The sequence below is a fragment of the Nuphar pumila genome, chromosome 12 (genome assembly GCF_984573655.1).
Source record: "Nuphar pumila chromosome 12, dmNupPumi1.hap1.1, whole genome shotgun sequence".
Classification (NCBI taxonomy): Eukaryota; Viridiplantae; Streptophyta; class Magnoliopsida; order Nymphaeales; family Nymphaeaceae; genus Nuphar; species Nuphar pumila.
The window spans coordinates 46,118,124-46,134,765 of NC_143260.1; the positions used below are offsets into that span (position 1 = coordinate 46,118,124).

The 16,642-nt window shown below is 39.5% G+C and overlaps 1 protein-coding gene and 1 long non-coding RNA gene across 3 annotated transcripts in view; one reads left to right on the forward strand and one right to left on the reverse strand.

Moving 5' to 3' along the window:
- On the forward strand, positions 1-3,375 carry LOC149820871 (uncharacterized). The gene is made up of 2 exons (XR_016426490.1): positions 1-114; positions 1,721-3,375. It is a non-coding gene; the product is annotated as an uncharacterized LOC149820871 (long non-coding RNA).
- LOC149820872 (protein SMAX1-LIKE 6-like) overlaps positions 2,215-16,642 on the reverse strand; it is a 27,577-nt gene continuing 13,149 nt past the window's right edge. The window contains exons 2-4 of one of the 2 annotated variants that reach the window (XM_089982685.1): positions 4,711-4,939; positions 4,176-4,257; positions 2,215-4,094 (exon numbers count right to left, since the gene is read on the reverse strand). In XM_089982685.1, coding sequence (XP_089838811.1) covers positions 2,278-4,094; positions 4,176-4,257; positions 4,711-4,939 — 2,128 coding nt within the window. In that variant the 3' untranslated portion in view covers positions 2,215-2,277. Of the gene's footprint in view, positions 4,258-4,710; positions 4,940-16,642 lie in introns of both variants that reach the window. The other variant, XM_089982684.1, reaches the window with a different exon arrangement.

The window sequence follows — 16,642 nt, forward strand, 5'->3', positions numbered from 1 at the left end:
CAAACTGTTAGCCATAAAGGCCCAAATGGCTAGCCAAGGGGTGCCAAGAAAGGATGAAAAAGGTAAACTCATTATCCAAAATGACCCTCTCTAGGTTAAGAATGCAAGTCAAAAGTCAAAGAAGGAAGCGGCTATAGATCGTTTGACCATTAATTATCTCATGCAAGGACATTGGGCAGGTTATGGTTAGGGTCCAAATAGATTCAATGAGACTTAAGACCGTTCTGTGTTATATGCAACTTCATTTACAAGATCATAACAAAGGTGATGGTGAATAGAATGCGACCCGACCCGCAAACTATCAGCTAATCAGGGTTCTTTCTTGAAGGGCATGAACATTAAAGAGAGCATCCTACTAGCACTAGCCCATGAGATAGTCCACTCCCTTGAATAAACCAATGAATCGGCTGTGTGCCTTAAAGCGGATCTTTCGAAAAGCATATGACCGGGTGGCTATTGGACCTTTCTAAGGAATTCCTTGGGTCAAAGTCCATTAATGAGTCAGTCAAAGGTCGGTTTTAGACTTAGGGTTAAATTCATCTCAAGCTTTAAATAGAAAGGTCAAACCGAACCAAATCCTAGAATTCAAGAACTAAAATCCAAAGTAGAAAGATTAAAGTTTATTTGACAAGCCCAAGATTCAAGCCCCTTGAGGACCTTGCCCGTAAGCACAACAACCCTCTTTAAAAGGTGAAGAAATATTCCCACAACCTTCAATGTAGGACTAAACTTGTAGGAAAGACCAAACACCCACTTAGGTAAACGTAAGAAAATGCGTAGGAAACCTGAGATAGTTTTGACCCAAACCCAGATGATGGTGGCATGTGGAGTAAGAAGCTCCGCATTGCCTACTTTTAATGACAACATCTCTCTTTCTCTCTCAACATCATCCACGTCAACTTCGTTCCGACGGCATTACTCCAGATAGACAAGTGATGTCCTGGTGGAGCATAACGATTTAGAGTAGTCAACCATATCTTGCAATTCTATTATTTCTAATTGCTAGCATGGAAGGGATAGCCTCATCCTATCCTAAAAGGGGTGACAAACACTGTATACTAACGACTGAAAGTCAGGAATCATTATTTTGTATTCATCAAGTACGAGGAGCCGTTTGCCAAAATCATATTCCCTGAATCCTCATTTGGTGTTTTAAATTGTTTTCGTATTAGCTTCGCATTATATGGCTCAGATGAAAACTACTGTAATTCAGCTCTTAAAATAAAACTTTTAAATCCATCTAGATTAGCTCATCCCTGTTGTATTTTGAGCATGGGAGTTGTCATTCTCACTCGAGTGGCAGAACCTTTATGCCATCTTTCCTAAAGGTATGTCCTCTGATATGCATTGTTTTCCAATCATCCTGCCTTCCTAACGGCTTCATGTTTGAAAGCAACCATCGATGGACACACGATCAGTGCGATAAGCACACTAAAAACGTGCAATCACATTGCACCCGATCCTCCCTCATCCCACATAGCCCGTTCACACCTTTCTCTCACATGCGAAAAAAAATAACAAATTTGTGTTTACATGTCTTCCTTCTGTTGAGCACTCACGGGAAAAAGGAGATGGTAAAGGAGCAAGCAAATGCATCCACGTCTTTTACCGGCACATGGATGATAGTGCTGACACGACGACATGCAAGACTGGCAATTTCGACTGTAAAGATTATAGAGGATTTCCGTTAAATCATTTGAGGTTGAGTGCAGGAAGTCAGGTCAAAGAAAGCATCATCTTTTATTAATGATACAAGGGCTAAAATGACGTTGCGTACACTGCACAGGAATATGGTTTACATTGGTACATTATACAGTACATTGCACATACATCTACAACAGTTCCGAGAAAAAAAAAAAAAGGAAAAAATAAGGTAGCATTAGCAAGTACATGGACAGAATACCTCTGTGAACATGCAGGTATTGGAATATGAGATCAGGGCAGAAACGTCTTAGACGAGTAGAGCCAAGGAAATGCATGGAAATTTCAAAAAAGAGCTAATTGAATAAAGGCGTGAACATGTGAGGCAAGTGGGTGGGCGTGCATGCAGGCATTAACCCAGAAAAGAGCAGAAAGGGGAGTAGGTAAAGTCAGGTCTTGGAATGAGGTTAAACCGAGCAGGCGACGAATGCAAGAGTATCTGCTTATCAAATCTAATCAGATTTAAAAAAAAAAAAACAGGGATTGGCAGGATATTAGCAGCTAAGACGTGAATGGCGTAACTAGATCTAAATTACACATCTAAACAAATTACATAAACCCACGACATCTCCAACTTTAATCGAGGACAACTTTATCTGGAAGGCAGACTCCAGGCGCCTGTTCCCCCAAAAACTGGTTTTGGCAAACCGTAAGTTTCACAACCATCATAGATGAGAGGGCATGTTTCTGCTGAACTTCAACAAATCCTTTGCTAAGAACACGCTCAACCCAATCATCAAATGCACCTTTTCTATCAGAAAGCCACACAGCAGCAAGTATTTGATCCATGGCTCTGGGATCGATTTCCAGCACAGCTTCAGGTCCCAGTATACTTCGAAATCTTTCTGTCATTTGCTTCAATACATCATCTGCAAGGTCATCAAAGTTGAAAGGCTTGAAAACTACAGTTTCATCCACCAAATCTAAAAAATCATCCATCCATGCTTCTTCATTCTCAGATATGGAGTCGTTCGAGTCATTGCCACTGTCAACAGGACAGTCTCCTTCTGACTCCTCCAGTGAAACGTTCAGGTCGAAAGACATGCTTGGCAATCTATGCACTCTTTTAGTCATCTCCGAGGACCCTTGTTTATTTTGTTGGCCAAGATCATTCCATCTACGCTTGCTAACAAGACCTGGAACTTGAACTTCCTGTTGGATGCATAATTCATCTTTAGCTGCATGTTCCACCAAAATCTGCATTTGCCATGCTTTGGCTCTCAGAATCCTTTCTTCCGAGTATCTTGCACTCTCAGTTTCAAAAACACATTCTTTACCTTTCGTTGCTCTTGCTGTCATGACAACTATAGAATTATTGATCCCAATTTCTCTTCCGCGTGAATCTGAAAATTTTCCTGTTCTGATTGCATGTGACAAACCACTTTGAACCAGCAAATCTGCCTTATCCAAGTTCTCCAAGAAAATAATTGATAATGGTTTCCTGCGTATTTTCTCTGCAATATAGTCCACTGTTGTTTTCCCTCTGAATCCTATGTCATATCCATCAATCTCTTGACTATCAAAGATTGAATTTGAGTAAGCTGCCATGCCTTGAGAACTTAGATTTACAGAAATGAAGTTCTTTGTACTACCAAATAATGCGTCCGCAAGAGCTGAAGCAACCCTCTTCTTTCCAACATGATCTGGACCAAGAAAACAAAGCCATATATCCCCTCTCAGGCTTGCACCACGGCGACGCCTTTCATTGCCTACCCTACAGTTCACTATAGTATGACAAACAGTGGATATTGCATCATTTTGTCGTGCAACCTTTTTTACAAGATCCCTGGATAACATCTTAAAATAGCTTGGATCAAATTGTGCAGTCCAATCAACAGATTTTCGATCTTGCAAATTGGTTGAGCTGTTGACATTTCCAGTAGGAAGTTCACTGGCACATGAGGCTTTTGTGATAGGTGAACACTTCCATGGTACCTTTCTGGTGATACTATCTATACCATGGAAGTAAGAATCTTGCGCCAGATCAGATGGACTATCATCAACTTCATGAACTTTGGCTGGTATACAATTAGAGAGATTCAACGAACGCCTTTCATGCACCACAGGAATCCTTTCTTCCGCTATATGAGGTGTAAAAAGCATTCCTAGTGCTAATTCTGTTGTAACTGATGTTCTTGAAGACAGGGGCGCATGATGATCAAGCACAGAATCATGAAGTCCGGATAAGCAATTTTGCTGAAGCTGGTCAATGCTCCCATCTGTTCCCTGTCGCTTAGGCTGCCAGTTTTCCTCAGAATCAGAATGAACGGATGGGATTGGCAGGAAGCAGTTCTGTTTTGGAAGCTTTTCAAGATGAACATTGGGCAACCGGCTTTGATTATGAACTCCCATATTGGTGCAGTGATTCCTAGCACTGGGTACTTCATGTTTACCTGCATCATGCAACGCCACAAGCTTTGAACATGATGGGCCTAAAACATCATAAGTATCCAAACCCTGAACAAGAGAGCTACCATGAATCTGTTGACATGCATCACTCTGTTTCTTCTGTAGTACATTAACTTCAGCATTCAACACAGCATCATCAACTTTGGCCTGCACTGGAGAGAGAAGACAATTTTTATATACACAATCAGAAGTCGCACTATACGTGTGCTTTGACTTCCTTGTACTTAAGCCAAAGCATAATACATAGCAGTCAATCATAAATCCGGATCAAGCATTGGTGCTTCAAAGTCAAAATTGAAAGCACTAGAAGCTACATTGGTGCTTTAAAGTCAAAATTGAAAGCACTAGAAGCTGTCACATGGATACAGCTATTTTTATGGAATTTTCAATGCAACTAGCATATAAGGGGATAGGGAATGGGAGCAAAAATGGAGTAATATTTATGAACTCAATGATTGCAGAACATATATTTTCCACAAGTAATATGTTAAATCATGTAAGATATCTTACACTAAAAAGGTCTTCAGAACATCATAATCATTATCAATTTATCAGTGGAATGCCATTCAATATAGTTGGAATTTCAGCAGTAGTACACACCAGTGTTGAATTCGAAACTGTGACGGGGTATGCAACTTTTGCTCCTTGCAACCAGGGAGATAAGTTATCATGATAGACTGTTGTTGCTGTGGTTCTTTCAGAAAAGTTAGCAACTTCATACTTGTCGCATTGTGGCTGACAGATCGACTCATAATTGGTAGTGAATGGGGGCTTCAGTTCAACAGCAGTTGCAAACAAACCACCGAATGGGACAAATGATTCCATCAAGCTGTAAGGATATCATGAGAACATGAACTGTATGAGGTCCAATTGACACAGCAGATCAGAAGCTTTTGTAAACACATCATAAATGGGTATAAATATGCCAATCAAAAAATAGTATGATAGATGGCAACATAGCACATAAAGATGAAAGGGCACCAAATAAAGGCCCAAAACCAGTATCAGTCTGGTTGTAGATTTCTTTGGCTGGTAGATATTATATAGACCCTGGTCCTTCATAGTGATAGGTCAACCTTTTCATTCTTAAAGTGCATCAAACTTGTAACAAACACTATACAAATCTTCACTTACACAATCAAAAGATATAGTTTTGTTTCAATTTGAAGTTGATCTCATTTCAAATTAAATAGCAAATGCAACACTCAAAACTTCAGATGCAACAACTTATCAATGTATTGACAGACAAAGAACGTCTATAGCATAGTTACCAGGAAACGAAACGGATATGAGAAGCAGTGCATGAAGCGAAAGCGGGGAAGCGTGTTAAAAAGTAGTACGAAGTGGGAAGAGGAAAGCAGTTATATAGAGATTATGCAAGTGCATGAAAAATAAAAAGAAAACACAGAAAACAATATGAAGCACATATGGAAGCAAAAGAAATTACCTAAACACATATAAAACAATATAAAATCAACATATAAGCGAGTGAAAAGTGACGAGAAGTGAGAGAAAAACATTAAAAATGTAGGAAGTGAGGACGCTAGTGGAAAGTGACAAGTGAGAGGAAAAACATTAAGGAAGCACAAGAAAATCGATTTGTGAAACGAAAAGTGAGTTTCCCATATTTTGGAAGCAGGTTTCCCAAAGCTCCCCCTCCTTTTGGGGAAGTGAAGAGTTTCCCGCTTCCGAAGCAAACTTTCGGGGAAGCGATGCACACTAGACATGCCAAGTTCTCAATTGTTATCCAAGAAAACATTTCCTGAACTTTATTTTTTTTATTGGAGAGGGGTTGTTTTCAACCCTAAGTCCCAACAAGTTTACAAAATTGTTGCTATGGTCTGCCGTGAACACAAGTATAAAATGATATAAAACCAACATGCAATCTTGTTATAAAAGAATTATTTAATTTCAAATATGAAGAATGTAGGAAGTGAGAGAGAAGTGAGTGGGAAGTGACAAGAAACGAGAGGGAAGTGTTAAGGAAGCGAAAGGGAATCAATTTGATTTCTTTCAGTTTTTTTGCACATCTAACCCTCCAGATCTATGTCACACGGACTCGGCTTGGGAGGTGACGCACCCGCGTCGACACGCCCCGACACGGGTGCGGCTTCGGACACGGGGCGGACTCGGTCAACAGGTGTCGGACTCGGCCAACGCACCTAGACTGAGTCCATCCACATTTTGGACTCGGTCAACTTTGACCGAGTCTATTTTTGTCTATTTTTTACGACAAAAAAAATGTAATAAAAACTAAAAAAAAGTATCTTTTATATATATATATATATATATATATATATTTTAAAAATATATATACTGTGCAGCTGAACTCCGTCTGTGTATAATTGTTTACTTATACACTATGTCACAGGGACTCGGCAAAACAAATGCCGCACCCGCGTCGACGCGACGCGACGCGAGTGCGCGTGCGGGTGCGGCACCGGGTGCGGTCAACACGACCCTGGGTGCGGTCAACGCACCCAAGCTCATTTTGATACATCTTATTGATTTTTTTTTTAAATTTTTCCCTATGAAATGGTACAAGGGTGATTCTTTGGACAAATCAGAGGTGCCGAAAAAATGCAAAGGGTGTTTTGGAAGGGGTGTTGTTTTAGAGTCGATACCTGGGGATTTGAAGGCAATAGGAAAAGGTTGCAGAGTCCTTGTTGCAGTAGCTCCTGCTGCAACTGCACCACAGGGACATCGTATAAATCGCTCGACTTGCCCTCACTGTTATAAAAGGTGGGGCTGTTGTTACAACGGGAGAAGGGAGGCATCCTAAAGGGGAACGCATCGGTGCGAGACAGCTTTTGAGGCGCCGGACTAATACCTTCCCTCTCTTCACCGGAATCATTCACGGCCAAGGCTGCTGTTGCGCCTGCAAAGCTCCCTGCTATGCCTGCACTACTACTGCCCCGGTCTCTGATGCGCAACCAATCTCCCCCTTTCATCCTTTGCTGCTTCCAACATTCGGCCTTTGGGACAAATTAGCAAAGCTAACGTTGTTGCCCCTTATTACTTCAAATCACATCACACTAACCCTTTACATGTCTCGAGTGTTGCACCCAACCAGGGTTGGGGACTCCAACCAAAGTTCCTTCACGTGATGCACTAACTAATTGCCCCCAACTAGTCTCACCTCCACTTTCAGAAGGAAAAAGCGCAAAACAGAAAAACTCCAAATATCTTATTATATGTCATAAAGAAATCTAAAAATGTAAAGGTAGAAAAGATGGCTGGAGGCGGTACGGTCACGGAAGCAGAGGTCAAAACTAATAAAATATTGACTGGTGATTTTAAAGCCCGAGTAATTACGCGGGACGACTTTTAAATATGCCTTGCCCAGGACCGGCGTTGGGGGAACCCGGGCCCCTTTTAAATATATATATATATATATATATATATATATATATATATTTTTTTTTTTTTTTTAAATTGCGGCACCCCCGCACCCTCGCACCCGGGTTTTTTGGAAGTGCCGAATCCCCGCACCCGCACCCGCTCCCGCACCCGCACCCATGTGACTTAGCTTATACACTGTCGGTCCCAAGCCCGGATAAAGGAGGAGGGTTGTGGTAGGCCTGTGACAGCCAGCATAAAAACTTAGTCATACCCTATGAATATGAACCAATATGAGAATTTTGTTGGGGCGTTCTCTTAGCGACGCGATGTACTCTATAGGCCCGGAGGCAGTGATAAATGGGCAAGGGTTGCTAGGTCGTCGCCCGAAAGCGACGCGTCACACCGGCGCCCGGGTGTGGTGTCAAATAGGCAAGGGTTCCCTCACTTTGTTGGACGAGTGGGGGTAAAGAAGTTAGTCCAAGACCATAAAATTTGGTTAGCTACTTGGAACATAGGGTCTTTAACTGGTCAGTTGGTAGATTTAGTAGATGTTATGTGTAGGAGAAAGCTTGATATTTTATGTCCACAAGAGACCAAATGGGTAGGTGAGAAAGCAAAAGTGAGAGAACCTTGGGGATATAAGATTTGGTATACAGGAATAAATAAGAATAGGAATGGAGTAGGGATTGTTATGAGTCGTGAGTTTATAGATAATATAGTTGAGGTCCGTAGGAAGGGTGATAGGATTTTACTTATTAAATTAGTATTAGGTACGGATATTATTAATATTATTAGTGTTTATGCACAACTCCGCCTTTGTATAACTCTTTAGTTATACACTGTTGGTCGCAAGCCCTGATAAAGGAGGAGGGTTGTGGTAGGCCTGTGACAGCCAGCATAAAAACTTAGTCATACCCTATGAATATGAACCAATATGAGAATTTCGTTGGGGCGTTCCCTACTGAGCGACGCGATGTACTCTATAGGCCCGAAGGCAGTGATAAATTGGCAAGGGTTGCTAGGTCGTCGCTCGGAAGCGACGCGTCACACCGGCGCCTGAGTGTGGTGTCAAATAGGCAAGGGTTCCCTCACTTTGTTGGACGGGTGGGGGTAAAGAAGTTAGTCCAAGACCATAAAATTAGGTTAGCCAATTGGAACATAGGATCTTTAACTGGTAAGTTGGTAGAGTTAGTAGATGTGATGTGTAGGAGAAAGATTGATATTTTATGTCTACAAGAGACCAAATGGGTAGATGAGAAAGCAAAAGTGATAGAACCTTGGGGATATAAGATTTGGTATACAGGAATAAATAGGAATAGGAATGGAGTAGGGATTGTTATTAGCCGTGAGTTTATAGATAATGTAGTTGAGGTCCGTAGGAAGGGTGATAGGATTTTACTTATTAAATTAGTATTAGGTACGGATATTATTAATATTATTAGTGTTTATGCACCTCAAGTAGGTTTAGATGATTCCATTAAGCGTCAATTTTGAGAAGATTTAGATGGAGTAGTACAAGGGATATCTTATGGAGAAAGGCTTTTCATCGACGGTGACCTTAATGGGCATGTAGGCATTAGTAGGGATGGATTTGAGAGTATCCATGGAGGCTATGGTATAGGAGAAAGAAACGAAAGTGGAGAAAGGATTTTAGATTTTGGTTTGTCCTATGATATGATCTTAGCAAACACTTGGTTTAAGAAGAGGGAGTCTCACCTAGTAACATTTAAAAGTGGGGTTAATACGAGTCAGATATATTTTTTCCTACTTAGAAAAAGAGATAGGGGTAGTTGCATCAATTGTAAGGTTATACCGGGAGAAAGTGTAGCTACACAACATAGAGTCTTAATTTTAGATCTTAGAATTAGACAATGCCGCAAAAGGGATAGACATATGATAGATCCTAGAATTAAGTGGTGGGCACTGAAAGGAACTAAACAAGGAATGTTTGTATAGCGGGTAGTTAAGAAAGTCGATTGGTGTCTCGAGGAGGATTCAGAATCTATGTGAAATAAGATAGCGGGTGGCATGAGAAAAGTGGCTAAAGAGGTATTGGGTGAGTCTAAAGGCGGTGCACCGCTAGGTAAGGATACATCGTGGTGGAACGAGGATGTCAAATTAGCTATTAAGGTTAAAAGAGAGTGTTATAGAAATCTAAGTAAAAGTCGTGATAATGAGAATTTGGAGAAGTATATAATAGCAAAGAAGGAAGCTAAAAAAAGTAGTTCGGAACGCAAGGGATAAGGTATATAAGGAGGTTTATGACAAGTTGGATACCAAAGAGGGCGAGAAGGATATTTATAGGCTTGCAAAGATAAGAGATAGGAAATCGAGGGATCTGGGTATGGTTAGATGTATCAAAGATGAGACGCAAAGGGTTTTAGTCAAAGATGAGGAGATTAAGGAGAGATGGAAAGATTATTTTGATAAGCTATTGAATGAAAGTCATGCTCAGGATCTTGGAGACTTTTTCATTCCTTTTCATGAGATGAATCGTGACTTCATGCGCAAGATTCAAAAGAAAGAAATTGCAGAGGCTTTGAAGAAAATGAAATCAAGAAGGGCAGTTGGCCCAGATGGTATACCTATCGAGGCTTGGAAATGCTTGGGAGAGAAAGGTTTAGAATGGTTGACAATTCTTTTTAACAAGATTTGGCGGACAAATAAGATGCCTAATGAGTAGAAGAAGAGTACTTTGGTGCCTCTATATAAAAATAAGGGTGATATACAAGATTGCACAAACTATCGTAGTATAAAACTCATGAGTCATACTATGAAACTTTGGGAGAGGGTGATTGAGTCTAGGTTGAGGAAGGTTGTCATGATATCGGAGAATCAATTTGGTTTTATGCCTGAAAGATCAACTATGAAAGCTATATATCTTCTTAGACAACTTATTGAGAGAAATAGAGAGAGGAACAAAGATTTGCATATGGTTTTTATTGATTTGGAGAAGGCTTACGATAGAGTACCTAGGGACATTCTCTAGTGGACAACGATGAAGAAAGATGTTTTTCTCAAGTACATTAGTATAATTAAAGATATGTATGAAGGAGTAGTAACCAATGTCCGCACTTGTGGAGGGGTGACAACCAATTTTCCTATAACGGTTGGGTTACATCAAGGATCTGCTTTAAGCCCTTTCCTATTTGCTATAGTGATGGATGAGCTTACGAGATCAATTCAAGAAAATGTGTCGTGGTGTATGTTGTTTGCTGATGATATTGTTTTGATTGATGAGTCTAGAGCTGGGGTTAATGCTAAGTTAGAATTATGGAGACAGACATTGGAAGCAAGAGGTTTTAAGTTGAGTAAGAGTAAGACAGAATACATGGAATGTCGATTTAGTAAGCAACGAAGTAGTGATGGGAGTGTAGTGAAGCTTGGTGAGCAAGAAATACCGGTGGATGATTCTTTCAAATATTTGGGATCTATCATTCAAAAGTACGGGGAAATTGATGGAGACGTAAATCATAGGATAAAGGTTGGGTGGATGAAATGGAAGAGTGCAACTGGAGTGTTGTGCGATCGTAGAATGCCATTGCGGTTGAAGGGAAAGTTTTATAGGACGACTATTAGGCTCGCTTTACTATATAGTACGGAATGTTGGGCTGCCAAGAGACATCATATTCAAAAAATGAGTGTAGTTGAGATGCATATGTTGAGATGGATGTGTGAAAATACAATAAAAGATAAGATTCAGAACGAGGACATACGTAAGAAGGTAGGTGTTGCACCCATTGAAAATAAGATGAGAGAGAATCGTTTACGGTGGTTTGGACATATTCGACGAAGGCCTAATGATGCTCCAGTTAGAAGGATGGAGAAATGGGAAAATATATTAGTTAAAAGAGGTCGGGGTAGGCCTAGGAAGACATGGATGGAGGTGATAGGAAAGGATATGAATGCTTTGAACATCACCGAGGAGGTGGCATTGGATAGAAATGAATGGAGGAGAAGGATTCATGTGGAAGACCCAAAATGATTTTCTTTGTTGGTTCATATCGCCGACCCCAATTGTTTTGGGATGAAGGCGTAGTTGTTGTTGTTGTTGTAGTCTTTATGCACCTCAAGTAGGTTTAGATGATTCCATTAAGCGTCAATTCTAGGAAGATTTAGATGAAGTAGTACAAGGGATATCTTATGGAGAAAGGCTTTTCATCGGCGGTGATCTTAATGGGCATGTAGGCATTAGTAGGGATGGATTTGAGAGTATCTATGGAGGCTATGGTATAGGAGAAAGAAACGAAAGTGGAGAAAGGATTTTAGATTTTGGTTTGTCCTATGATATGATCTTAGCAAACACTTGGTTTAGGAAGAGAGAGTCTCACCTAGTAACATTTAAAAGTGGGGTTAATACGAGTCAGATAGATTTTTTCCTACTTAGAAAGAGAGATAGGGGTTGTTGCATCGATTGTAAGGTTATACCGGGAGAAAGTGTAGCTACACAACATAGAGTCTTAATTTTAGATCTTAGAATTAGACAATGCCGCAAAAGGGATAGACATAGGATAGATCATAGAATTAAGTGGTGGGCACTGAAATGAACTAAACAATGAATGTTTGTAGAGCAGGTAGCTAAGGAAGTTGATTGGTGTCTCGAGGAGGATTCAGAATCAATGTGGAATAAGATAGTGGGTGGCATAAGAAATGTGGCTAAGGAGGTATTGGGTGAGTCTAAAGGCGGTGCACCGCTAGGTAATGATACATCATGGTGGAACGAGAATGTCAAATTAGCTATTAAGGTTAAAAGAGAGTGTCATAGAAATCTAAGAGTTTTGGAGAAGTATATGATAGCAAAGAAGGAAGCTAAAAAAGTAGTTTGGAACGCGATAGATAAGTTATATAAAGAGGTTTATGACATGTTGGATACCAAAGAGGGCGAGAAAGATATTTATAAGCTTGCAAAGATGAGAAATAGGAAATCGAGGGATATGGGTATGGTTAGATGTATCAAAGATGAAACGCAAAGGGTTTTAGTCAAAGATTAGGAGATTAAGTTATTTAATGAAAGTCATACTCAGGAATTACAGAGGCTTTAAAGAAAATGAAATCAAGAAGGGCAGTTGGCCCAGATGGTATACCTATTGAGGCTTGGAAATGCTTGGGAGAGAAAGGTTTAGAATGGTTGACAAATCTTTTTAACAAGATTTGGCAGACAAAATAAGATGCCTAATGAGTGGAGGAAAAGTACATTGGTGCCTCTATATAAAAATAAGGCTGATACACAAGATTGCACAAACTATCATGGTCTAAAACTCATGAGTCATACTATGAAACTTTGGGAGAGGGTGATTGAGTCTAGGTTGAGGAAGGTTGTCATGATATCGGAGAATCAATTTGGTTTTATGCTTGGAAGATCAACTATTAAAGCTATACATCTTCTTAGACAACTTATTGAGAGAAATAAAGAGAGGAACAAAGATTTGCATGTGGTTTTTATTGATTTGGAGAAGGCATACGATAGAGTACCTAGGGACGTTCTCTGGTGGACAATGATGAAGAAAAGTGTTTCTCTCAAGTACATTAGTATAATTAAAGATATGTATGAAGGAGTAGTAACCAATGTCTGCACTTGTGGAGGGGTGACAACCAATTTTCCTATAACGGTTGGGTTACATAAAGGATCTACTTTAAGCCCTTTCCTATTTGCTATAGTGATGGATGAGCTTACGAGATCAATTCAAGAAAATGTGTCGTGGTGTATGTTGTTTGCTGATGATATTGTTTTGATTGATGAGTCTAGAGCTGGGGTTAATGCTAAGTTAGAATTATGGAGACAGACATTGGAAGCAAGAGGTTTTAAGTTGAGTAAGAGTAAGACAGAATACATGGAATGTCGGTTTAGTAAGCAACGAAGTAGTGATGGGAGTGTAGTGAAGCTTGGTGAGCAAGAAATACTGATGGATGATTGTTTCAAATATTTGAGATTTATCATTCAAAAGTACGAAGAAATTGATGGAGATGTAAATCATAGGATAAAGGTTGGGTGGATGAAATGGAAGAGTGCAACTAGAGTGTTGTGCGATCGTAGAATGCCATTGCGATTGAAGGGAAAGTTTTATAGGATGACTATTAGGCCTGCTTTACTATATGGTACGGAATGTTGGGCTGCCAAGAGACATCATATTCAAAAAATGAGTGTAGCTGAGATGCGTATGCTGAGATGGATGTGTGGAAATACAATAAAAGATAAGATTCGGAACGAGGAGATACGTAAGAAGGTAGGTGTTGCACCCATTGAAAATAAGATGAGAGAGAATCGTTTACGGTGGTTTGGACATATTCGGCGAAGGCCTAATGATGCTCCAGTTAGAATGATGGAAAAATGGGAAAATATATTAGTTAAAAGAGGTCGGGGTAGGCCTAGGAAGACATGGATGGAGGTGATAGAAAAGGATATGAATGCTTTGAACCTCACCGAGGACATGGCATTGGATAGAAATGATTGGAGGAGAAGGATTCATGTGGAAGACCTAGAATGATTTTCTTTTTTGGTTCATATTGCCGACCCCAATTGTTTTGGGATGAAGGCGTAGTTGTTGTTGTTGTATATACACTGTCTTTAGCAGAAAGACTTTGCAACAACAGTCTTTAGATATATTTTTTTAAAAATATATATACATATATATATATATACCCGTGTCCCCGTGTCCAAAAATTTTTAAATTGAGTCGCACCCGCACCCATGTGACATGGCTCCAGATGTGATCTACAAATTAAGTTTAGTAGAAATTGGCCTTTGGATCATGTTTTTCTAATGTATAAGTCAGATTTTACGAGGATTGAATAATCAATGGCCTATAGTATACCAAATTTTCAAACTTAAAAAAAGATATATATTTTTGCATCAAAAAAGTACAATCTAAGGGTTGATTCCTACTATTTTGACCATGGTGAACACATCAATGGTGTTAGATTTGGTCAAAACAGCCTCTCTATGTGTATCAACTAGGGAGTTCCTTACCCACAAGGGTAACACATACTATCCCTATATAGGGTACATATTGAATAAAGTCGATTATAGATAAAATTGAGTTGAAATCTCACAATGCAAGTTGTTTTGACACAATCTAACCTTGTAGATGTGTTCAGCATGCTCGATTTAGTGGAAAACGACCCTTGGATCATGTTTTTTCAATGAAAAAAAAACATTTTTTTGAGTTGAAAAAATTGGTGTATTTGCAATTGTCAATTTTTGCATCATCAGATAAACTAATACACAGGTTGGATTTTGGTGATTCAAAAGCGGGTTCATACTAAAAGAAACATGTAGATCACATCCATGAGGTCATTTGGACCCAAAAAAACAAAAAAGCAAAAAAAAAAAAGTGAAGTTTGCTAAGTAGTTTGTACATACAACCAATTGTAGCAAATTTTAACCTATATATATATATATATATATATATAGGGAAACTCGAATATGTAAACTAGCACAATATGTAAACTAGTATGAACGGAGATTTTCATAGGTTTTTTTGCAAATCTAACCTTGCAAATGCATTCGGCATGGTCCATTTGCTTGGAATCGACTATTGGATCATGGTAATCGAATCGAGAATGTGATTTTTTATGCTTGCATATTTACAAAAAAATTGAGCCACTGATTTTGAAGCCTTAAAAGATCCTTCTTATACATTGTATCAGATGATCCAAGAGTCTGGATCTATAAAACCATGCATCTAGATCGCATTCGTACGGTGGAATTTTAGAAAGAAAAAAAAAAACTTATGAAAATCTCGGTTCATACCAGTTTATATATTTGACTGGTTTGCATATTTTAGTTACTATATATATATATATATATATATATAGAGAGAGAGAGAGAGAGAGATGAGTATATGTAGACAGGCTTAGGTGCATACTGTGTACCCACACTTGGAGCCATGCCTACGGGAGAAAGGGCTGCACCAAGAACAAGTCAGGACAAAGAGTAGTTAAAATGACCAATTTTCACGACAAGCCTGGTTAGAGGTTTACAATGACTCAACCTGACCAGGTAAATCATGTGGATATAGAATTATTCAGAGATATATAAAAATGAAAAAGATCATGTGTGCAACATATTGAAAAATAAAAAGTACACTATTTCTTTTCCTTTTATTAGCAAAAACCTATGTCACATAGGTGTGGGTGTGGGTGTGGGTGTGGGTGTGGGTGTGGGTGTGGGTGTGGGTGTGGGTGCGTGCGGGTATGGCGATACAACACTTTAAAAAAACTTGGGTGCGGGAGGCTATATATATACACTAAATCTCTAATAGACTTGGCTCTGTATACCTAGACATATTCAAACCTGGGTTTACTTTGACCTAGGTCTGAATCTGACTGAGTCAAAGTAAAAACCCAACAAACCCAAGCCCTGATACGGGAGAAAAAAAAAATCAAAAGGTGTAAATTTCAACAAAAGAAAACACTTATTTTCCCGCTCTTCACAGCAAAAATATTAAAAAAAGAGAAATCTGAGGTGCCAGCTGTTATTGATTTAAATTTCAAAAAGGAAAAACATTAAAGGCAGTCAGGTTACAGCTGGATGAGGATAACAAGTGTCAGTTGATGTGACAATACAAGGGCCAGGTATCTTCCTTTCTTTGACAATTTTTTTTTTGAGATACTTCTCTCGTTCTCTCTCTCTATTCCAGCGAGATGAAGAAAAAAGAGGACGACCCCAGCCCTCTCTCTCTCTCTCTCTCTCTCTCTCTTGACGTGTTTGTCGCACCTAGTGTGGCACCTGCACCCGTGTCCCGTCAACGTGGGTGCAAGGGCCCTTTTGCCGAGTTCCTGTGACAGGCAAAAACTAAGAGGATAATCCCTAGATCAAAACCACAAAACATGCAGCTCTACACTATGGCGGTTGATTTTCTAATCTGGTGACCTACAATCTATAAATGAATCTCAAAATCATATTGTTAGAATGCATCTTGCTTTTTAAGATTAAGATCATTTATGGATGACATTGACAAATTTTACCATTTAGGTCTCTTTTGTATAGTACAATTTTCTAACTTTTCTAGTAAATTTCAAGGTAGCAGGCAACATTAAGGACCACGAGTCATATGCCAAAGATTCTCGAATCATAAATACCAACTACAAACAAGCCCACTTGCACCAATCACACACATGCACATCCTTGCATGCATAGAGACACACATGCACATTCTCACATGCATGAACACACATACACACACGCGGA